Source organism: Megascapheus bottae, chromosome 3, assembly GCF_031878675.1.
Source record: "Megascapheus bottae isolate mThoBot1 chromosome 3, mThoBot2.hap1, whole genome shotgun sequence".
Classification (NCBI taxonomy): Eukaryota; Metazoa; Chordata; class Mammalia; order Rodentia; family Geomyidae; genus Megascapheus; species Megascapheus bottae.
The window spans coordinates 32,621,962-32,646,107 of NC_143511.1; the positions used below are offsets into that span (position 1 = coordinate 32,621,962).

General features: G+C 48.0%; 1 protein-coding gene across 2 annotated transcripts in view; it reads left to right on the top strand.

Annotated features, from left to right (window-relative positions):
- The first annotated feature begins 20,510 nt into the window (after nt 1-20,510).
- Nucleotides 20,511-24,146, top strand: part of Mmd2 (monocyte to macrophage differentiation associated 2) — a 36,920-nt gene continuing 33,284 nt past the window's right edge. The window contains exons 1-2 of one of the 2 annotated variants that reach the window (XM_090329822.1): nt 20,511-20,743; nt 21,232-21,318. In XM_090329822.1, coding sequence (XP_090185948.1) covers nt 20,697-20,743; nt 21,232-21,318 — 134 coding nt within the window. In that variant the 5' untranslated portion in view covers nt 20,511-20,696. The remainder of the gene's footprint in view (nt 20,744-21,231; nt 21,319-24,146) is intronic. The other variant, XM_090329823.1, reaches the window with a different exon arrangement.

The following is a 24,146-nucleotide window of genomic DNA, read 5'->3' on the forward strand; positions in this document are numbered from 1 at the left end:
TCCTCTTTTTCTTTCCAGCTGATTGATGGAATTATCTACAGGAGACAAATTCCTGCTTTGGCTTGGTGGCTTGGCTCTTGTTGATAATTCTACTAAGACAATATCTATCAGCTGGAAAGAAAAAGAGAAACTGCTTTAGATAAGGAAGTTTTTTTTTTTTTTTTTTGGTGGGTCATGGGGCTTGAACTCTGGACCTGGGCACTGTCCTGAGTTCTTCAGCTCAAGGCTAACACCCTACCCCTTGAGCTTCAGCCCCATTTCCTGTTTTCTGGTGATTACGTGGAGATAAGAGCCCCATGGACTTTTTAGTGTCCAGCTGGCTTTGAACCATAATCCTCAGATCTTGGCCTACTGAGTAGCTAGGGTTACAGGGGTAAGCCACCACACTTGGCTAAGTTTTGTTTTGTTTTGTTTTTCTAGTCCCAGGGCTGGAACTCAGGGTCTGAGCGTGGGTGTTGTTGTCTTTGGGCTTTTTTAGCCAAGCACTCTACCAGTGGGCCACACTCCAAACCAAGGAAGAATTTTTTAAACTTAAGGCTTTGTCTTCACCAGTAGTTACAAAGTGGAATGAAGATACACCTCTGGAGGATCCAGAAATAGAGGGTGTGGTTGTTTTGGGATTCTTAATCTTATCTTAAAGCCTTATTGGAGGCTTCATCTAAATACATTTTACCCTATTCAAATTAGCAAATCACTTGAATTCAACCAAATAGTAGAGGGTTGCTTGCCACAATTTTTGGCTGTTGACGCACCTTCTGCAGAAGGTGTTTCTTGTCTATGGTTGGGACTCCAGCTAGAACACTGGAGGCTTTGATCTGAGGATCACAGTTCAAAAGCCAGCCTGTGGGGCTGGGATTTTGGCTTAGTTGTAGAGAGCTTGCCTAGCATGCACAAAGGCCCCGGTTTGATTCCTCAGTAGCACCTACATAGAAAAAGCCAGAAGTGATGCTGAGGCTCAAACCCTAAGGACAGTGCTCAGGCCCTGAGTTCACGCCCCAGGACTGACAAAAAATAAATAAATAAATAAAAATAAAGGCCAGGGCAGAAAAGTCTTATCCAATTAGCCAGGAAGGGCCGAGAGTTTGACCTAGTGGTAGAGTGCTTGCCTGGCATGCACGAAGACTCAGATTTGATTCCTTGGTACCACATACTTAGGAAAAGCCAGAAGTGGTGCTGAGGCTCAATTGATAGAGCTCTAGCCTTGAGAAAAATCCAAGGACAGTGCTCAGGCCCTGACCTTAAGCCCAGGACTGGCAAAAAAAACCCCAGACACCCAATTAGCCAGGAAAATAAAATCAGTTATAGCCAGGCACAGTGGCTCATGCCTGTAATTCTTGCTACTCAGGAGGCCAAGATCTGAGGATCATGGTTCAAAGCCAGCCTGGGCACTAAAAAGTCCATGAGACTCTTATCTCCAATTAATCACTAGAAAACAGGAAGTGTCACTGTGGCTCAAGGTGCAAGGTAGTAGCCTTGAGCTGAAGAGCTCAGGGAAAACACCCAGGCCCAGAGTTCAAGTCCCACAACCGACTAAAAAAAAGAAAGAGAAAGAGAAGATCGGTGATGTAGTTGTGCTTCAAGTGGTCTAGCACAGTGACCTTGAGCAAACAAGGCCAAGTGAGAATACAAGGTCCTAAGTTCAAGCCCCAGAACTGGTAGGCACAAATACACACAGACACACATTCACACACACACACACACACACACACACACACACACACACACACACACCGTGGAGGCTGAGATATGAGGATCATAGTTCAAAACCAGCCCATGGCACAAAAGTCTGTGAGACTCTTATCTTCAAATAACCACCAGAAGTTGGGGGCAGGAGCATAGGCTAGTGGTAGAGGGCTTGCCTAGCATGCACAAAAACCCCAGTTTGATTCCTCAGTACCACATACTCAGAAAAAGCCAGAAGTGGTGCTATGGCTCAAGTGGTAGAGCACTAGCCTTGAGCAGAAAGTGTCCAAGAACAGTGCCCAAGCTCTCAGTTCAAGCCCCACGACTGGCAAAAAAAAAAAGAAAGAAAGAAAGAAAGAAAGAAAGAAAGAAAGAAAGAAAGAAAGAAAGAAAAGAAAACCAGAAATGGTGCTGTGGCTCAATGTGGTAGAGCACTAGCCTTGAGCTGAAGAGCTGAGGGATAGTGTCCAGACCCAGAGTTCAAGCCCCATGATGGACAAAAAATAAAATAAAAAATGAAAACAAGAGGATAAAAAGGAGTCTCTCCATGTGCAGTCCTCAAGGGTTATGAGCATGTATTCATTTCAAATCTTCCCACTTTTATTTTTGTGTCATTCCTGGGGTTTGAACTCAGTGCATAAACACTTAGTTTCTGTTGGTGAAGGCTGGTGTTCTACCACTTGAACCATACCTCTACTTCTTGCTTTTTTGGTTTGCTTGCTTTATTTTTTGTTTTAGTGGTTTCTTGGAAATAAGAGTCTCAGGGACTTTCCTGCCGATGCTTTGAACTGTGATCCTCAGATCTCAGTCTCCTGAGTAGCTAAGGATTACAGGCATGGGCCCCTAGCCCTCAGCTCAAGTCACCCCCAGTTCAAACACACATGGGAATTCACTCCTACTTTGCCTTTACATCCTCTTTTCAGCATCCTCTCTGCCTCAAGGAAGAGTCTTCATGTCAGTGGTGAATCCCTTTGTTTCCTGTAACTACTTTTCTGGTCGAGTCTGACTTCATGTTTTGGAGACCTTCCAATCTTTAGAATGGTAAGGCAGGGGTTTTGTCATCCTTGAGAACTGAACCTCAATTGTGAGGTTCCTTTGTCTCCATCAGAGGCAGCACCCTGATTCTGACCCATCACCCATTGGGATGCCCCAGGGAGACATGGGATATGGGATGCTTCTCTCCCCTGAAACTCCCTTCTGGACTGCTCCAGGCACTGGGCTAAATTTGATTCTCAAATGTTTTAAAAGGAAATACTTAATTTTAGTCAGGTGGCTGGGAAAATCTGGTCTCAGAATGACATTTTTTTTTTGGTCAGTCTTGGGGCCTGAACTCAGGGTCTGGGCACTCTCCTTAAGCTTTTTCGCTCACGGCCGACACTCCTCATTCTGTCACTAGTTTCCAACTTCATCTTTCCTATATTACTCCTCTAAATGGTCTTGCTTGAACCTGGGGGTTATCCCTAAGTTTTTCCCAGTCTTAGGCCTTGAATTCAAGGCCTGAACACTGTCCTTGAACTTTCTCAAGGCTAGAGCTCTACTACTTGAGTCACAGCACCATGTCTGGCTTTTTCTATGTTTGTGGAAATGAGGAATCAAACTGGGGTCTTTGTACATGCTAGGCAAACACTCTATCATTAGGCCAAATGCCCAGCTCCAAAGGTTTTTGTTGTTTTGTTTTGTTCAGAGTTGGTGCTCTGTCATTTGAACCATACATAACTCCACTTCCAGCTTTTTTGGTGGAAAGTGAAGGATTGATTTATTTCCCAAGGTCAAGCACAATACCAGATGTGCACTCTTCTGCTTGTCTGCAGGCAGGTCATTCTGATGACTTAACCCCAGGGAGAGCATTCCACTAGGGTCCTGGCCAAGGACACCAACCTTGACCCCAGGAGACCATAGCCCTTGACCCCAGGAGACCATAGCCCTTCGCCCCAGGTGGAAAGTTCCACTCAGGGCCTAGCCAAGGACACTGCCCTTGACCCAGCAGACAGTAGTCTCCCCTCCCCCACCAATCCCCAGGCTTGAGCTAAGAGTCTGGACACTGTCTCTGACCTTCTTTTTTGCTTAAGGTTAGCACTTTACCACTTAAGCCACACTTTGGCTTTTTCTGTGTATGTGGAATTGAGGAATGAAACCCAGGGCTTCATGAATGCAAGGCAAGCATTCTACCACTAAGCCACATTCCCAGCCCCCCATAGCCCCCCCCTTTTTTTTTTGGCCAGTACTAGGGCTTGAATTCAGGGCCTGGGTACTGTCCTTGAGCTTTCTCAAGGCTAGTGCTCTACCACTTGAACCACAGCAACAGTTCTAGCTTTTCTGTGTATGTGGTATAGAGGAATCAAACCCAGGGTTTCATGAATACTGGATAAACACTCTACCACTAGGCCACATTCCAGGCCTGATAGCCCATTTTAAAATTTTCTGCTTTCTTGTTAAGACCCATAAAAACCGGGCCCCAAATCCAGTCCCTCAACTTCCTTGCCCAGAGGAAGGTCTGTGTCCCTGGCTGGCAATACATAGTCCCAGCCTGTTGACTATAGAATCTGGTCCATTTCTTTTCCTTTCCCCTCCATTTCTCTAACAGAGAGTTCCATAGAGTTTCTTGCCTAGGCTGGCTTTGATCTTCAATCCTCAGATCTCAGCCTCTTGAGTAGATGAGATTGCAGGGTAGGAGGCAGTGCACCCAGCCTCTGAAGGGGCTCTAATTCTTCTAATGGTTCCTTAGATTTCCAGAACTTCATACTCTTTTTCTTGGGTTTGGGACCTCTGGGAGGAATGTTGAATGTGTCGAACCCCAGTCATGGGGCTTGAACTTAGGGCCTGGGCACTGTTCTTGGACATTTTTTGCTCAAGGCTATTGCCCTGCCACTTGAGCCACAGTAACACTTCCAGCTTTTTCCATGTATGTGGTACCAAGGAATCGAACCCAGGACTTCATGCAGGCTAGGTGAACATTCTACCACTAGGCCATACTCCCAGCCCTTGAATCCCTTCTTCTAAAACTAAAGATGTCACTGATATTTTAGAAGATGTTCAGCTCTCCTTTGATCCAGACCAGTTTCTAGCCCTTCCATTTGCCAAGCTCTTCCGAGAAGCTTCTGCCCCTCTAGTGGTAAGGAACAATCTGCCCATACAGGACCCAAGAAATCACTTTGTACATCATGAGAAGACTTATGAGCTTCTTGTGGGCTGCCTATGGCCTCTCTGCCTGTATATAATTAATTAATTTGCCAGTCCTGGGGTTTGAACTCAGGGCCTGGGTATTGTCCTTGAGCTTTCTCAAGGCTAGCTGCATACTAGGCAAACACTCTACCACTAAGCCACACCCTGGGCCTCTGTAAATAATTTTGTATGGTCCATAAATGACATTATAAATATCCAAATGGCCCTTGGCAGAAAAGTAATTCCCCAGCCCTGGTAAAGGAAAGGAAAATGAAAAGTGAAAAAAAATGTTCCAAAAGTCAGGCACCAGTGGCTTATACCTGCGATCCTAGGTATTCAGGAGGCTGAGATCTAAGGATCGAGGTTTGAAGCCAGCTCAGGAAGAAAGATCTGTGAGACCCTTATCTGCAATTCACTACCAAAAGGTCAGAAATGGAGCTGTGGCTCAAGTGGTAGAAATCCAGCCTTAAATGAAAAATTTAAGGGATAGCATCCAGGCACTGCACATATATTTCTTTATTTTCATAGACCTGTGTCTATGTGGACAGTCTGTGTGAACAAACTAGGTCTGGCTGCAAACTAAGTTGGTTGTCAAGAACTGAGGGTTTGGCCCAGGAGTTTGGCCTAGTGGTTGAGTGCTTCCCTAGCATGCACAAAGACCAGGGTTTGATTCCTTGAAAGTGCATACGTAGAAAAAGCCAAAACTGGTGCTGTGGCTCAAGTGATAGAACTCTGGCCTTGAGAAAGCCCAGGGACAGTGCTCAGGCCCTTACTTCAAGCCCAAGGACTGGCAAAAAATTGAGGGTTTGTAAACAGGACTTAATAATTACTGATAATTGGAAGTGGCATTGTTGCTCCAAATGATAAAGTGTTAACCTTGAGCATAAAAGCTCAGAGACAGTTGTTAGGACAATGGAGGGGAATGGAAAAGGAATAGGCGAATGGAAAGGAATGGAAAATGGAATAGGAACAGGTCCACAGATGAGACCTGTTTATTGCCAGCGAGGGACACAAACTTTCCCATGGGTATGGAGGTTGTGTGAGGGACTGGATTGGGGAGTAGGCTTATATATTACTTAGTAAGAAAGCAGAAAATTTAAAAAAAAAATGGGCTATGGTTTCTTTGGGGCCAAGTGCTGTGTGCTTGGCCAGACCCTGAGAGGAATGTTCCACCTGGGGTGTGAGGCTATTGTCTTCTGCCAGCCAAGGTCAGAATGACCTGCCAGTGGACAAGCTTGTGACCACATGCGGTTTTGCTTGACCTGGGGGAATAAGGTGGGAGTCAATCCTTTATATTCCATCTTTAGATATGAAAAAATTGGATCAAGATGGGAGAGGCAAATCTTTCAATAATGATCAGACCCAGGATTCCAGCCCCACAACCAACAACAAAAAGTGGTTGTAGCCAAATGCTAGTGGCTCATGCCTGTAATCCTAGCTACTCTGGAAGCTGAGATCTGAAGATAGTGGTTCAAAGCCAGTCCCAGGAATGACACTCTCATGAGACTCTTATCTCTTAACCACCGGAAAGCCAGAAGAGGAGCTATGGCTTAAGTGGTAGAGTTCTAGTATTTTTTTTTTTTTTTGGTGGGGCTTGAACTCAGCCTGGGCTCTGTCTCTGAGCTCTTCAGCTCAAAGCTACCTCCCTACCCCTGGGCCTGGGCAATGTCCCTGAGCACTTCAGGTCAAGGCTACCACCCTTCTCTTGAGCCAAGCCCACTTCCTGTTTTCAAGAGATTAATTGGAGATAAGAGTCTCAGGTCCGGCCAGGAGCAGGGCCGGTCCGGAGCGAGCGAGCGGGGCCAAGAGCAAGCTGGAGCGAGCCGGGCGGAAGCAAGCGGGGCCAGAGCGAGCGGGCCGGAGCGAGCGGGGCCAGAGCGAGCGGGCCGGAGCGAGCGGGGCCGGAGCTAGAAAGGGGGCCTAGCCGGGCCGGAGCGAGCGGGCCAGAAAGAGAAAGGGGCCAAAAAAAAAAAAAAAAAAAGAGTCTCAGGTCCTTTTGTGCCGGGGCTGGCTTTGAGCCTTGATCCTCAGATCTCAGCCTCCTGAGTAGCTAGGATTACAGGTGTGAACTACTGCACCCGGCTAGCTCTAGTCTTGAGCAAAATTGCTCAGAGAGGAATTGGGAAGGAGGCTTAGCGGTTGCCTAGCAGGCATGAAGTCCTGGGTTCAGTTCCTTAGTACCACATAAACAGAGAAGGCTGGGATATGGTACTGTAGCTCAGTGGTAGTGTGCTAGCCTTGAGCAAAAGAAACTCAGGGACAGTGCCCAGACCCTGAGTTCACCTCCAAAACCCCAAAACAACTGGTGACTGAAACAAAGGATCATTTTTATTCTTCATAAATACAAATTGGATTAACTTTGTGTGTGTGAGCGTGTGTGTGTGTGTGTGTGTGTGTGTGTGTATAGGTGCCAGACCTTGAACTCTGAGCTCAAGCCCCAGGGCCAGCACACACACATGTGCACACAGACATACAAGAATATATTTTTATTTTCACACAGATTCAGTCCAGAAAATCAGGAATCTCCATGTACTTATCTCTGACCAAGACTAGCATTTCGCCATTCCTGTCCCAGCTACTTGCTGACACTTTTTTTTTAATCTACCTTTTGCAGTACTAGATTTAAACTTAATGCATTATATTTGGTAGGCAGATGCTCTACTATGTGAGCTATGACTCAAAAACCTTCTGTGTGTGTGTGTGTGTGTGTGTGTGCGCGCGCGTGTGTATTTAAATTTTTGCTTGTTTTTCCACCAAACCTTTGATTAGCATATATAGTTGCACAGAAGTTCATTGTGAGCTTTCTTTCTTTCTGTCTCTCTTTCTTTCTTTTTTTCCAGTCCTGCAGCTTGAACTCAGGGTCTGGGCACTATCTTTGGGCTTTTTCAAGGTTAGCATTCTGCCACTTGAGCCACAGCACCACTTCCAGCTTTTTCTGAGTATCTGGTACTGAGCAAGAACTCTACCACTAGGCTCTGCTCCCAGCCTTCATTTGCATACATATAAACAACATACCTGACCAATCCCACCTTCACTCTCCTCCTCCTTAAACAATTTCAACAGTTTTTCTTTTCTTGCTTGCTTGCTTGCTTGCTTTTTTTCTTTTTGGTGCTGGCCCTGGAGCTTGAACTCAGTTATTGGGCCCTGTCCCTAAGGTTTTTTGCTCGGGACTAGTGCTCTACCACTTGAGACACAGCGCCACTTCTGGCTTTTTTGGTAGTCTCGTGAGCTTTTCTGCCGAGGCTGGTTTCAAATCATGATCCTCAAATCTCAGCCTTACTGTGCCTGCCTGCCTGCCTTTCTTCCTTCTCTCTTTTTCTCTTTCTTCATTCCTTTCCTTCCCTTCCCTTCCTTCCTTTTTTCCCTTCTCTTTTTCTCCCTTTTCCTTTCTTCCTTTCTCTCTCCTTCTTCTTTCCTTCCTCCCTCCCCATCCCTCCCTCCCTCCCCCCCTCTTCCACCTCCTCTCATCAATTGTGGGGCTTCAACTCTGGGCCTGGGCACTGTCCCTGAACTCTTCACCTCAAGGCTACAGCCCTACTCCTTGAGCCACAGTGCCACTTCCCATTTTCTAGTGGTTAATTGGAAATAAGAGCCTCTCAGTCTTTAGTGTCCTGGCTGGCTTTGAATCACGATCCACAGATCTCAGCCACCTAAGTAGCTAGGATTAAAGGCATGAGCCACCTTGCCTGGTGAATCTTTTCTTTGCCAGTGCTGGGGCTTGACCTCAGGGCCTGAATACTGACCTTGGGCTTTCTCAAGGCTACAGCTCTACCACTTGAGCCACAGCACCACTTCTGGCTTTTTCTATGTATGTGATACGGAGGGATCAAATCCTGGTGTTTGTGTATGCTAGGCAAGCACTCTAGCATTAGGCCAAATTCCAGGCCCTGACTTCAAACTTTTATCCTAGGTCTCAGGCTCCTGAGCAACAAGGATTATAGGGCTGAGCCACCAGCACTGGCTGTGACGTACACACTCACTGGTGGGTACATAGCTACTGGTACAAAAGTCAGAGGAAAAACTGACTCTGTCAAAAAGAAAAGAAAGGGCTGGGAATGTGGATTAATGGTAGAGTGCTTGCCTAGCATAGCATGCATGAAAACTGGACTCGATTGCTCAGTACAACATAAACAGAAAAGGCTAGAAGAGGCATTGTGACTTAAATGGTGCTATTCTTAAGCACAGAGAGGCTCAGAGATAGAGCCCAGGTCCTGAGTTCAAGCCCAAGGACCTACAAAAAAGAAGAGAAAGCAAAAGAGGCCATGGGACATAGCTCAAGTGTTAGAGCATCCAGTCAGCAAGCCCAAGGCCTTGAGTTCACTGTCAGGTGCCACCCAAGGGTGGCATTCATGCTTCCCAACCTCTGAGTACCAGTTTAGGTAGGCTCCATTGACTACCAATGAGAATTCTGCTTCTGACCACTAGAGGGCACCATAGCACTGGATATTAGCCCCCTGGGGCTGCCCTAGGCCAGGAAGAAGTGCACCAGAGATGGAGGTTTGTTCCACAGGACATCTCTAGTTTTAGGAGCGGACAAGGGAAGAAGTGGACAAGAGGCTGAGCCCATCAGAGAAGACCCAAAGAGGGAAGCCCTAGATGCCAAATCCGGTGCAACCTGTTCCCAGAAATCCAACACTGAACATTTCAGTGATTAAAAACAAGAGGTAGAAGTGTGGTGGCTATGCTTATAATCCCAGCAATTCAAGAATCTGAGATAGGGAACCAGTCTGGGCAAAGTGTTAGCAAGATTCCGTCTCAATCAAGAAACCACAGTAAGAGGGTACAAGTCTGCTATACCAGTTATGCAAGAGGCCTGAATGGGGAGATGGTGGTTGAGGTTGGAATGAGTGAAAATAATAAAAGATAAATACAATAAAATAAATGAAAATAAAACAATGAAAGCATTAAATGACAGAACATAGCTTGCTAAATAAATATAGATCTATCTGTTGGTCTATCTATCTATCTATCTATCCATCATCTTATCTTTTTTTTTCCTGTATATCTCTGATTTCAAGCTCATATTATTTATTTATTTATTTATTTAGCCAATACTGTGGTTGCAACTCAGGGCCATGGGCTCACCTCGTTTTCTTGCACACAGATGATGCTGTATCATTCTATCACACTTTCAGTCAGGCTCTTTGCTGGCTAAATAGAAATGGAGTCTTGCAGAGTCTGCTGCCTGGCTGGCTTTGAATTGTGATCCTCCAGATTGCAGCCTCCTGAGCTTGGATTAGATATGCCAGCACTCAGCTATAAACTCAAAATCTTCACCTTCTTGCCTTAGCCTAAATGCTGGGATTACAAGAGTGTATTGCTAGTCTGGCAAGGCAAGTGTGTTTTTATTTAAAACTCCCAAATTGTCTTTTCACATGAGTCACTCACATGAGTGAGTGAGCTCAGCAGGAGCAGCAGGGGCTCACATCACTGTGTGCTAGCACACACACACACACACACACACACACACACCACACACAGCAATGCGTGGGATTTCCAACCCACTACTCTTGAGAGTTTTGTGGGAAGTGTTGCTGTGGCTCAAGAGGTAGGGCACTAGCCTTGAGCCGAAGAGCTCAGGAACAGTGTCTAGTCCCAATGTTCAAGTCCCACAACCAACCCTGTACCCCCTACCCCCACCCCCAATAAAAGAGGCATGAATCTTGCACTGGGGGCCAAGAGTTTGGCCTAATGGTAGAGTGCTTGCCTAGCATGCATGAAGACTTGTGTTTGATTCCTTGGTACCACACACATAGGAAAAGCCAATGTAAGGTCTGCTGAAAGGAAACTTCATGCAGCTCAGGAGAAGAGGGTTTATTGTGTGAGGGAAAGAGCAGATTTCCTGCTAGGATTACAGGTAGCTAGGATTGCAGGTGTGAGCCACTGGTGCCGGCTTACATTTTTTTTTTAAATCAAGAATCTGTTCTAATCTTTCACCTATTTTTTGCGGGGGGGGGGGTTATTGGTCATGGGTCTTGAATTCAGGGCCTGTGCATTGTTCCTGAGCTTTTGTTCAAGGTTAGCACTTTACTTCTTTGAGCCACAGCTTTTTTGCCTGGTCTGGCTTTGAATCAGATCTCAATCTCCAAAGCAGCTGCTGCTGTTTCTTCCTCCTCCTCCTCCTCTTCCTCCTCCTCTCCCCCTCCCCCTCCTTCTCCTTCGTCTTCGTCTTGCCAGTCCTGGAGCTTGAACTCAGGGCCTGAGCACTATCCTTATGCTTTCTCAAGGCTAGAGCTCTATCACTTGAGCCAAAGCACCACTTCTAGCATTTTACGTGTATGTGGTACTGAGAAATCAAACCCAGGTCTTTGTGCTTGCTAGGCAAGCACTCTACTATTAGGCCAAAGTCCTGGCCCCCATTCCTGAACTTCTTTTGCTCAAGGCCAGTGCTCTACCACTTAAGCCCTAGCTCCATCTCCCACTTTTTGGTAGTTTATTGGAAATGAGTCTCACAAACTTTCCTGCATGAGCTGGCTTCAAACCACTCTCCTCTGATCTCAGCTTCCTGAGTAATTAAGATTATAGGTGTGAGCCAATTGTGCCTAGCTAATCAATTTTTTAAAAACATAAAGAGCCTTTCCACCATCAACACAATGCAATTTTAGAATATTTCTTCCTTCCGTCTTTTCTTTTGTGTCAGTTTTGGGGCTTGAACTCAGGCCCTGGGCTCTGTTTCTGAGCTCTTTTGTTCAAGGGTAACACTCCACCACTTTGAGCCACAGCTATTTCCATTTTTCTGGTTCATTGGAGATAAGAGTCTTACAGACTGACCAGGTTTTAAAACATTGGCTTCTGAGCTTGGCACGGTGGCTCATACCTGTAATCCTAGCTACTCAGAAGGCTGATATCTGAGGATCACTGTTCCGAGCCAGCCATGAGATTCTTATTTCCAATTAACCACTAGAAAATTGGAAGTGGCACTGTGGTTCAAGGGGTAGGACAGTAGCCTTGAGCTAAAGAGCTCAGGAACAACACCCAGGCCCAGAGTTCAAGCCCCACAACCAACCTCCCCCCTTAAAAAAAATTGGCTTCTGGGGCTGGGAATGTGGCTTAGTGGTAGAGTGCTTGACTAGCATGCATGAAGCCCTGGGTTCGAGTTCTTAGAACCACATACACAGAAAGTAAGTGCATTCTACCACTAGGCCCCAAAGTAATTCTTTAAAAAAAGAAAAACTAATAAAATATTGTTAGCTGGGCTAACAATTGTTAGCACATGACTGTAATCTGAGTAGGAGGATTTGCAAGTTCAAGGCTAGCCTGGGTTACATAGCAGCACTTTTTTTTTTATCAAAACAAAGGTTTGAAACATTACTAGTGGCAAAGTGTCTGTCTAACATACACATGGTCCTGGGTTCAAGCCCCCAAAGAAAAGTTCATGATAAAATACCAGTGAAAGTAATGGCAGTGATTTATCTGTCCTTGTACGTAAGAGAAGACATCTGAGTGGAGTGCCAGTAGCTCACATCTGTCATCCTAGCTAATCAGGAGGCGGAAATCTGAAGATCACAGTTCAAAGCCAGCCCAGGCAGAAAAGCTGGCGAGACTCATCTCCAATCCGCCATTAAAAAGTTGGAAATGGAGTTGTGGCTCAAATGATAAGAGTGCTAGCCCTGAGCAAAAAAGCTCAGGGACGTGTGTGTGTGTGCTGGTCCTAGAGCTTTGAACTCAAGGGCTTGGGCACTGACTCTTCTCTTTCCCTCAATGCTGGCATTCTATCACTTGAGCCACAGCTCCACTTCTGGCATTTTGCAGGTCTATTTGGAGTTAAGAGTCTCAAAAGTGGTTTAAAGCTGCTTTGAACTGTGATTTTTTTTTTTTTTGCCAGTCTTGGGCCTGGGCATTGTCCCTGAACTTCTTTTGCTCAAGGCTAGTGCTATATCACTTGCACTACAGTATCACTTCTGGCTTTTTCTGTTTATGTAGTAATGAGGAATTGAACTCAGGGATTCATGCATACAAGGCAAGCACTCTACCACTAAGCCACATCCCCAGCCCTGAACAGTGATTCTTTTTCTTTTTTTCTTGCCAATTCTGGGGCTTGAACTCAGGGCCTGGGCACTGTTCTTGGGCTTTCTCAAGGCTATCACTCTACCACTTGAGCCACAGCACCTCTACCGGCTTTCTTTTCTTTTTCTTTTTCTTTTTTTTGTATATGTGGTACTGAGGGCTTTTTTCTTTCACTGAAAACAATTTTTTTTTGCCAGTCCTGGGGCTTGAAATCGGGGCCTAAGCACTGTCCTTGGGCTTTCTCCAGTCTAGAGCTCTACCACCTGAACCACGGCACCACTTCCAGCCTTTTTCTTTTTATGTAGTAGCAAGGAATTGAACCCTGGTGTTTGTGCATGCTAGGCAAGCACTCTCCCACTAGACCACACTCCTGGCCCAATAGTGATTCTTCATACTTCATACTTGATGGCATCTTAGATATGATAAACTTTGGTGTTATCATTACAGCCTTAACCATGAACTCTGTCACTGCCCCAACCAACAGTCCCACGTCCCACCTTTTTCCCTTCCCAATGTGGCAGACTCTGCCTCTTTGTTCCTGTGTCCCAAGTCCTCAAGCCAGCTCCACGTCCCTCTGCCCCCCTGGCTGCTCATGCCACCTGACAACCTTTCTGTGAACTTCTAGGCCTCTGCTGAAAAGCTTCTCTGCTCCCCCTCTCTGGAACACCCCACCAAAGATTCCAAGTTAGGCCTGGTGTCAGCCGTACACACCTGTAATACTCAAGAGGCTGAGATCTGAGGATGGCAGTTTGAAATCAACATGGCTGAGAAAGTCCAAAGAATCAGCAAAAGTGGAGCTCAAGTAGTATCCTTGAGTGAAAAAGCCTAGGAGCAGTGCTCGAACCCTGAGTTCAAGCCCTAGTGGCAATACACTAAACCATAAAAAAAAAAAAAAGAAAAAATTCCCAATTGGTGCTACAGCTGGGCTCTTCTAAGCATCTTTCCCAACTAGGCCTCAGCCTTGGCCTAGGGAGACAGAGAGCCCAGGCTGAGAGTTTCTCCAAACTCAAGGCTACACCCCAGTATAACCTTAGGCCCCCATAAAAGGCCTCTGAGAAAGCTCAAGGCTCCTGAGAGAAATTGATTTTGTTCCCAGGATGATGAGGCTTGGAACACAAGCAAGGAATGTACTGTAATCACGAATCATTTGATTAAAAGTTTGTAGATAATTCTTTCTTTCTTTGAAGCTTCACACTCCCTCGCTTGCTCAGTTGTAACATATTACAAAAAATAAAATAAAAAGAAATGATCTCCCTCTGACCTTGCCCGCTGGCTAAAATGATTACTACACTCTGGGAACTAAGTAAAAATATTTTAAAGGAAAAAAATTATTCTGAGGTAGCCTTTGATAAAATGATTTCTTTGGCTGGCAATCCTAGCTACATACAGGGTATAAATAGGAGGATTACAGTCCAGGCCTGCTATGGGGGGGGGGGGGGAGATGGGAAACATGAGACTATATCCTCCAAAAGAGCTAAAGTAAAAAGATCTGGGGAACTTAGCTTAAGTAGTAGAATGTTTTCAATAATCAGGTGGTTCAAAATAACAGGAACACCAACCAACCAACAAACAAAAACAGAACTCCTTTGGGGCGTGTGTGTGTGTGTGTGTGTGTGTGTGTGTGTGCATGCACATGAACTCAGGGATTGCTCTCTATCCCTTTTTTTTTCTGCGAGAGATAAGAGTCTCACAGACTTTCCTGCCTGGGATGGCTTTGAGCCTTGATCCTCACATCTCAGCCTCCTGAGTAGCTAGGACTACAGGCGTGAGCCACCAGCATCCAGTGCCCCTTCTAATTGAGTGTGTTTGTCAGGGACAACATGTGTCTGCAGATAGTACAGTACACTGGTCTCAAGATGGGGAGCCTGTGGCAGGACTCTGCTTTATTTTTTCTGTCATCGTGGGACTTGAGCTCAGGGCCTGGGGACTGTTCCCAAGCTCTTCGGCTCAACACTTTGAACCACAGTGCCACTTCTGGTTTTCTGGTGGTTAATTGGAAATAAGAATGTCATAGATAGGGGCTGGGAGTTTGGCCTAGTGGTTAACGTGCTTGCCTAGCATGCATGAAGACCCGGGTTCGATTCCTTGGTACCACATACATAGAAAAAAGCCAGAAGTGGTGCTGAGGCTCAGGTGGTAGAGCTCTAGCCTTGAGAAAGTCCAAGGACAGTGCTCAGGCCCTGAGCTCAAGCCCAGGACTGGCAAAAAAAAAAAAAAAAGAAACAAAAAGAATGTCACAGACTTTCGTGCCTGTGCTGGCTTTGAACTGCCATCCTCAGATCTCAGCCTCCTCAATAGCTAGGATTACAGGTGTGAGCTGCTGCTGCTCAGCTCAGAACTCATCTTTGTTGAAGTAGGTGCTCAGAGTCCACGTTGTAATGACCCTAAACAGACCAGCCTTAAGATCTCCAAGTCCAAATATGCAACAGTGTTACAGCAAGCAGGACTGAATGGGCCAGGGTTGCAGGACCAAGAGAGTCATCGGTGAGAGGACAAGCTCAGATCACTTCCTTCCCACAATAAATAAATAACTACCCAGAATGCCCTAGGTGAGCCCAGGCCTGTACTGGGTGACTGGGTGTATGCTGTCTTTTGTTTTCTTGGTTTCTTCTTGCATGTATGCTGTGTGGAAACTGAGCATTAAAAAAATCCAACACCCCAGGGCCAGGCCAAGGTTGCCTCCCTGTGACCTTCCTGGTTCTCCCCAGTCCCTGTCCTATTCCAAGCCCCACAAGGGGATCATGAGACCCTTACTAATGAGCCCCAATGGATTTCATGTGGCCCAGAGCTCCAGTGTGCTTTCTGAAACTTTTCCCTTCCCCACCACTTCTGAGCAACCCCTTCACCTACTCCCAGACCCAACTTCTATACAAATGGAAGCTGGGCTCGCAGCCCCTGGACTTTGCCCAATTGCAATCACTGAGATTTTAAAATCTGACTGAACATGTGTCCAGCTTTGTTTATCTCTGTCTCTGTCCATCTCCCAACACAAGGCTTTCATTGGCAGCCAATGAAAGGGCCTGGTGGTTGCTCTAACCAGATGTCTCCCCCATTCAAATGTGAAATCTAAAGAGAAGGGACCGTCCGAGCCTCCATCCATGCAGGAAGGCTGAGATGATGGTAGAGCAATTCTGAAAAGTCTCCCTCTCTCTCTCTCTCCCAGTTCTGGGTCTTGAACTCAGGGCCTAAACACTGTCCTCCGGCTTTCTCAAGGCTAGGGCTCTACCACTTGAGCCACAGCACCATTTCCAGCTTCTTTCTATGTATGTGATACCGAGGAATGGAACTCAAGTCTTCATGCATGCTAGGCAAGCACTCTACCACTAGGCCAAACTCTTGGCCCCATTTTCTCTCCCTCTCTCTTTCTCTCTCTCTCTTTAAAAATAGTTCCTTTCTCTCTTTTCTTTTTTTCCTTCCTTCCTTTCCTTGTTCCCGCTTTCTTCTCTATTTATTTTGTGGCACTTATGATTAAACTCCGGGTTTCCACCTCAGGTGGCTCTACCGTTTGAGTTGCACCTTCAGACTCTTTTTTTGCCTTAGTTACTTCCAAAGTAGGGACTCACTTTAATGTTCAGGCGATCTGGACTATGATCCTATTGGAATGCCATGAACTGTTATGCCTGAATAGTTCTTGAACTGTGGTTCTCCCATCTCCCCTCACCAGTAGCTGGGTTTACAGCTGTGAGCTACTGCACCCAACTAGCCTGGGTTTGAGATACCTGATCTGTCATCTTTTTAAGTTCTCAGTGTACCCTTTGGCCAAATAGAATTCATTTTCTGTCTATAAAGAGCTAGGCATGTAGGGCCTGGGTCTGGTGGTTCATGCCTGTAATCCCAGCTACTCTGGAGGGATAAGTAGGAGGATCTCGGTCCAAACCAAACAATGGGCAAAATGTAACTAAAGTAGAAAAGGCTAGGGGCATGGCTCAAGTGGTAGACTGCCTACCTAGCAAGTTCAAGACCCTGAGTTCAATGCCCTCCTAAAAATGCCAGGCATGGGCCGGGAGTTTGGCCTAGTGGTTAAAGTGCTTGCCTAGCATGCATGAAGACCTGGGTTCGATTCCTTGGTACCACATACATAGAAAAAAAGCTGGAAGTGGTGTTGAGGCTCAAGTGGTAGAGCTCTAGCCTTGAGAAAATCTAAGGACAGTGCTCAGGCCCTGAGCTCAATCCCAGGACTGGCCAAAAAAAAAAATGCCAGGCATGTTACACATGTTACACAGACTCCCTGACTGGGTACAATCAGGTGGAAGAACAGCCACTTAGCATGAGTTCTTCCACTTGCAGGAGTGAATGGCAAAGAAAAGGTGTCGAGGACAAGGGTATTTGAGTCTGAGCTCACAGATGACAGAGGTGAGCTTGTCTTGGAGGCTGAGATATTGAGGATCAACGTTTGAGGCTAGCCTGGAAAGAACAATCTAGGCGATTCCAACTCCAAAGAGCTGCGCTGGGAAGCATAGTTCAAGTGGTAAGGCAGCAGCCTAGCAGGCAAGCTGAGGAAGGGCAAAGCCCAGGAGATCAAACTCGAGGACGGCAAGGAAAATCAACAAGCCAACAACAACAAGCTCCAAAGGGCTTATGCTTAAGGGAGATTAATTGGAATTCACCAGGCACTGGTCTGGTGGGCAGAGTGGACCCCTAAGATGTGGGCTCAGCCCTGTGGCTGGTAGGCCTCATGGTCTGCAGTCTTCATCACCTCCCTTCTCAGCTATAGTCCAACCCTGACTCTGGAGCAGGAGTCAAGCCCTCCGTTGCCATAACAACCAGATCCTGGCAGTAAAAATAGTAACTTATTTTTTATTCAACTTCTTTAGTGGTGGAGAAAAAGAAAGAAAATCCATTCCTCAGTTTGTGTTTCCTTTCGGGGTCCCCTCTGGGGAGGAGGGGGCTTGTGGAAACCTGCTTGATGGTGAACAGCATCCTGAAGCAAGAGGCAAAACCTTGGGGGTGGAGGGTGGGAAGGGTGGGTATCTGGCTCCAGCTGGTCCTTCAGTCCCAGCCCGGCTGTGACTCCCCAGGGAAGAAAAGGGGGGAACACAGCTGCAATCAGACATACCAGGAATGACCTTTTTACCTTTGCCAAGCCAGAGCAGGGACCTTGGTGGAAGCTGGTGTTGAGGGCTGGGGTGAAGGGGAGGCCGGGGGAGGGATGTGTTCATGCAGTGGATGGGGAGACTGGGCCCCCGGGAGGAGGGGCTGGTGACCTGGGACTTGGTTGTCTATCTTGCTCCTGTCTGATCGTGTCACGGGAGCTCAGAGGACTCACTAGTTCTGGAGAGTTCTGTTGGGTAGTGAACTCTATGTCATTCGGCATAGGCTTGCTCCTATCCACCCTTAGTCCCCCAGCCTCAGTTTCCCTTCTGCATATGTCAGCAAAGAAATGCTGACCCCTAATCTTTGCCAAGGTCTGTCTGTCCCCCAAAGTTACCTGCATTATTGACTGAGTTTTGCACCTACTTCAGAGCCACAGGGGGAAGCAAGTGATTAGAGAAATACTCACACCGCCCTGTTTCCCCAGCCTCTCTTCCTGGAGCCCCAGCCTTGTCCCTGGCATCCCCGGGACCTGGCTGAGAATGGAGCCTGATTCTCCTTGTCCTGTCAGTAGGTACTACAGGGCATCTGCTAGGTGCAGGCAGTGTGTGGAGGGACACAGAGGGGCCGGGCCCTGGCCACTCAGACTCAGTGACAGGAAGGATATAGGATAACCACAGAGACCTTTTGCTAGGAACTATGGCTTACAGCAGGACCCACATTGGCATGCCAACCAGGAAATCAAAGTCTCATGGACCTCATTGTGTGAGGAAGTGCTTTCTAGAATTTTTTCTTTTTGCCAGTCCTGGGCTTGGGCTCGGGGCCTGAGCACTGTCCTTGGACTTTCTCAAGGCTAGAGCTCTACCACTTGAGCCTCAGCACCACTTCCAGTTTTTTTCTATGTATGTGGTACCGAGGAATCGAACCCGGGTCTTTGTGCATGCTAGGCAAGCACTCTACCACTAGGCCAAACTCCCGGACCCTCTAGAATTTTCTTCTATCTCATTTTAATTTCAAAGATGGCTCCCCCTCCACACACTGCTGCACCCTGTTGCATACACACACAGCAGCTTTGACCCAGAGAACATTCTACAACATTGTTGCAAACCATCCTATCTAGAAGTCACCAGCATCCGGTGGTTGCTGTGACCCAAGATTTTTGTGCTGTGCTGTGTGTCCGCGCGCGTGTGCTGGTACTGGGGCTTGAACCCAAGGTTTCATGCTCTCAGTTGGCTTTTTTGCTCAGTTGTGAGGCTTGAACTCTGGGCCTGGGCATTGTCCCTGAGCTCTTCAGCTCAAGGCCACAGCCCTAATCTTGGAGCCACAGTGCCACTTCCAGTTTGGGGGTGGTGAATTGGAGATTAAAGTCTCATGGACTTTAGTTCCCCGGGCTGGCTTTGAACCTCGACCCTTAGATTTCAGCCTCCTGAGTAGCTAGAATTACAGGCATGAGCCACTGAATCCGGCTCTCAGTTGGCTTTTTGCTTATGGCTGGCTGGCACTCTTATCATTTGAGCCACAGCTCCATGGGTGACTTTTTGCTAGTTAATTGGAGACAAGAGTCTTGAGGATTTTATTTATTTATTTATTTTGCCCAGGCTGGCTTTGAACCCGGATCCTCAGATTGTCAGTCTTCTGCCAGAGCATCTCTTGATGTTTTCCTTCTGTGTCTGCTCCCAGTATTCCTCAACACCGCCCTGTCCCCCAGTCCCGGGCACAGCCACGTGCGGGTCCTCTGCAGCCTCTGAGACAACTGCCACCTTCGGTTCTCACCGCACACGGCTGGGGGCTCCCTCAGGGCAGTTTTGGGGGTGCAGTGTTGAATTAGGTGCCCTCCATTTGGCTTTCTGTTCCTCGTCTGTCTCCTAGGCAGGGGCTGTGGGTGGGCGACTTCCCAGCTGTTGCAATATCTCAGACATTGTTCTAAAAGGGAACAGGGCCCAGCCGGGGAGTGGGAGGGGCAAGGGAGGCAGGGGGAGGGAGAGGCCTTCATTGCAACGTGGGGCTGGTCCTTGAGTCCCCAGATGGGGGTGTCACCCTTCCTTCCTTCCCTCCTTCTTTCCCTCCCTCCCTCTCTTCTCTGTCCCTTCTTTCCCCCCCCCCCCGTCTCTGCTGTCCCTCTGTCTCTGCTTCTGTCTCTCTGTCTGTCTCTTGTCTCTCTCAGATAAGGTCATGTTGGGGACCCAGCCTTGCCTTGAACATCCTGTATCCTCCTGCCTCAGTCTCCCCAGTGCTGGGATTACGTTTCTCTCTCATCCAGGGCCATCTTGCAGCCCCGTTGCGGGGTGTGGGGGGGTCTCGTCTTCCGGCTGGTGGTGTCAGCACCCACATGGTCGAGGGACTCTGAGGGAGGACCCACGGTGGGACTAGGAATCCCACCGAAAATGCCAGTGTCCCCATTACCTGGGGGGTGATGGGGGGGTCTACGGAGCAACGGAGGCGGGGTGGAGGGTGGACGGACCCGGCGGGACTGGGGGTGGTAGGCGTGGTGAGGAGTGATGGGCAGGGGCGGCGCGGGGGCGTGGCCACGGCCGGGGGCGTGGCGGGGGCGTGGCGTGGCGGGGGCCGCCCGCGGGAGCCCCCCTCTCGGTCCCCCCACCCCGCCCCCGCCACCATCTGCTCGGGATTTGGCGCCGCCGGCTCCGTGCGCGCCTCGGGCTCCGGCTTCTCGGGCATAGGCTCCGGGGGGTTTCGGGGTACCGAACGCATCCCACCCCCCAACACTTAAGATCGTGTCGTCCAACCTGCTGCGCCTGTGGCTCCCCGAGTTCCCGCGTGCCGAGCCAGGGCAGGGCGCCGATGGAACCGCCGCGATGTTCGCTCCCAGGCTGCTGGATTTCCAGAAAACCAAATACGCCAGGTGAGCGCCGGGGAGGCTGGGGGTCCCCGCGGTCCTGCGAGGCTCAGAAACCCAGACTGCAGCGATGGGCACCCCCTGTCCCGGCCGGAGCGGCCCACCAGCGGGACGCGTCGCCTTGGTCTGGGGCGGGTGTCTGCGCCCGGGCTCCCACGCCGGGCGGGCGCAGTGGCGCTCGCCTGTGATCCCGGCGCCGCCGAGGCGGGAGGCCCCGCGGCCCAGGCCTCCGAGGCGCACTCGGCCCGACCCCCACCTCTTCGCGGGGTGTCCCTGGGCGAGTCGCGTTCCCCACGCTCCCCACGCGGGGCTTGAGTCGAGTCCCCAGACCTCACTCGGGGTCCCCGCCCCCCCTCACTGCCCCAAGGATTAAGCGAGATGATCCCTGGAGAGCACCCACCCCTGCGTGGGGCCAACTCCTCACCCATCTGTTGGACTCGCTGTTAGAAACGCTAACGGGCATCGTTGTGCACCGCTTCTGTCCACCCTCACAGCAGGGCAGAAGAATGGAGTAGTGCTTCTTTCACGTGGGGGAAACTGAGGCTTGGCACCCAGAACGGACAGCCTGGTCTTCTTACCAAGTGAGCTCCGGGGTTCTCGTCACAGCCTCCTCCCCCCCACCCCCAGATTTGTTGTCTTTGTAGAGCAGCTATGACTGCTATTTCCCTCCTGCTGTTTGTACCCCAGCTAGGGGTGGGTGGAGGGAGTGCAGTGACTCAGTTTCTCTAAGATTTTTTTGGGGGGGTATCTAGTGTGAAATCCTCTTTTAGTGCCCCTTGCAGTCGTGGGGGGCTTTCCTGAGAGGGCAGGCTGGTTTGGCTGGAGTAGACACTCCACTGCTCCCCAGGTCTCTAAGGCAGGGTGTCCTGCCTGCTCGGCTCCCTTCCTGTTCACCCTTCCTGGCCCCGGGTCTTCATCTTTGTAAGTGGAGTGCCCAGGTGTGAGCTGAGCTCCAGTCGGGCAGAGCTGGTTGGACTGGGTCATTGTGTCATAACTGGAGGAAATGAAGAGGCTCGGGGTTAACCCTCCATGCCCCCAGGAGGACAGACTGAACCTTATTCCCAAGCTCGTGAAGAGTGGCCAGGTGAGATGGTGTTTGCCTATAATCCCAGCTGCTAGGGAGGCAGAAGCAGGAGGATTGAGAGTTCCAGGCCAGTTGGGTGGATTTAGTAAGACCTTGTCACCAGAACAAAAAGGATCTGAGTCTCCCTCTCCCGCTTGGCCTGGTAGTGGATGGGGTTGGCTGCACAAATCTGCCTTCTTTGGAGTGGCCCTTTTGGACTTGTTTTAAAAGCTTGTTCTCAACGGTCCTGGGACAAAAGTGGGTAGAATGAGCAGGCATTCTACCCACTTGTGCCACCCAATTCTGGTCCCTAATCTTATTTTTAGTTATTTCTCAAGTATTGTTTCACATTTGTGAGCTGGCCTGGACTACGATCCTCCTATTTCTGCTTCCCATACAGTCTGGATAGTCTCAGCGATTGGCTCCATCAGTAAACAGCCTAAGTTGAGCTGTTACAGCAAGGACTGTAGGTTAGAACCAAGATATTAACTAGGCCAACCACCCACAGAGAAACAAACAGAGACAAGGATTCCAGGCATGTACCACCATATCCAGCTTTTTAATTAAATAATTACTGTCACTTGTGGGGCTTAAACTCAGGGCCTGGGCGCTGTCCTTGAGCTCTTTTGCTCAAGGCTAGTGCTCTATCACTTTGAGCCACAGCACCACTTCTAATTTTCTGGTGGTTAATTGGAGATAAGAGTTTCACGAACTTTTTAGTGACCTGGCTGGCTTTGAACTGTGATCTTCAGATCTCAGTCTCTTGAATTACAGACGTGAGCCACCAGTGCCTGACCCCAGCTTTTCATTGTTGTGTGGGAATTTTTGTGAACTTTTCCCCCTAGGCTACCTTGGAACTGTAATCCTCCTATGTAGTTAGGATTACATGTGTGAGCTACTGCTCCCAATTTAAGTTAACTCTTTATATTCATTATGATTTCAACAAGTAATCAATATGAACCCTGTTGAGCTATTTTACATTCTGTTCTTCTACTATGCATCTTCAACATTGGTTGTGTATTTTTATATGTAGACTCCACCCCTGAATTAGGATTTAGATATTCCACGCAATACCATGTTGACGCATCGTGAACAGCACAGGGATGCTACCTGTCGTGAGAGTGAGGCATTCTAGTTCTATGTGGCACCTCAAAAACATTCTCTCTCTCAGAGCCTCTGCTCCTTGGTGGATGGACTGTCAGCTGAGGTCTTGGTTCTGAGTCCTTAATGTATGTCAATATAGCTCAGTGTAAGCAGGGAAGGTCCATTGAATAAACAATGCTGACAGTTGACCATCCAGATGGAGCAATGAAAGTAGAGTTCTACCGTATACTATCCAGAAAAGGCAGGGTTTTTTTTTTTTCTTGTGACAGTGCCAGGGTTTGAACTCAGGGCCTTGAATTGAATTCTCACTTGGTACTTTTGCTCATGCATGGCACTTTACCATTTGGACTATGCCTCTAGCTCTGCTTTTTGCGGGGGGTAATTAGAGATGGAGTCTCTCAGACTTTTCTGCTCAGACTGAATTTAAAGTGAGATCTTCAGATTTTATTTTCCTGAGAAGCTGGAATTACAGATGTGAGCCAGTGGTTAACTGGTTAAGCCAGTGGTTAGCCAGCTTGGTTAACTGTTTATATTGAGAGTTCAACATGGTTTTGTGGCTCAGAAAAGACAAGGCATTTCTAAATGCATTTCCAGTGGATTACAGATTTACAAGGGAAGCTGGGTGCCAGGAGCTCATACCTGTCATCCTAGCTACTCAGGAAGCTGAGATTTGAGGATCGTGGTTCAAAGCTAGCCCAGGCAGGAGAGTGCCTGATGCTCTTATCTCTAGGTAACCACCAGAAAACTAGAAGTGTTGTGGCTCAAAGTTGTTGAGCACTAGCCTTGAGCAAAAAGAATTCAGGGACAATTTCCAGGCTCCGAGTTCAAGTTTCATGATCAAGAGCAACAACAGAAAAAGATTTACAAGTGAAAGTTGCTTAAAAAAATATAACAAAATTGGAAAGTTTTCAGAAACTACAAATGAATTTATAAAAAGGGCAGATAGTTCTGAAGCACATGATGTAAAAACGATAAGAGACAAGATGGATAAATTAGACTACATTTAAACATAAAAATTTCTCTTCATAGAAGCGGTCTGTGAATGAGGCCAGCGTGGCAGTGCATGCCTGTCATTGCAGTGCTTGGGCGCCTGGCATGGGAGGAGGCAAGGTCGAGACCAGACTGAGCAACACAGCTACACTCTATTAAAAAAAAACAAACTTGAAGACTAACCACATACTTGAAAGACATCTTTGCAATACATGTAGGCAACAAGCAATTCAAATTCCACACGTAGGAGGA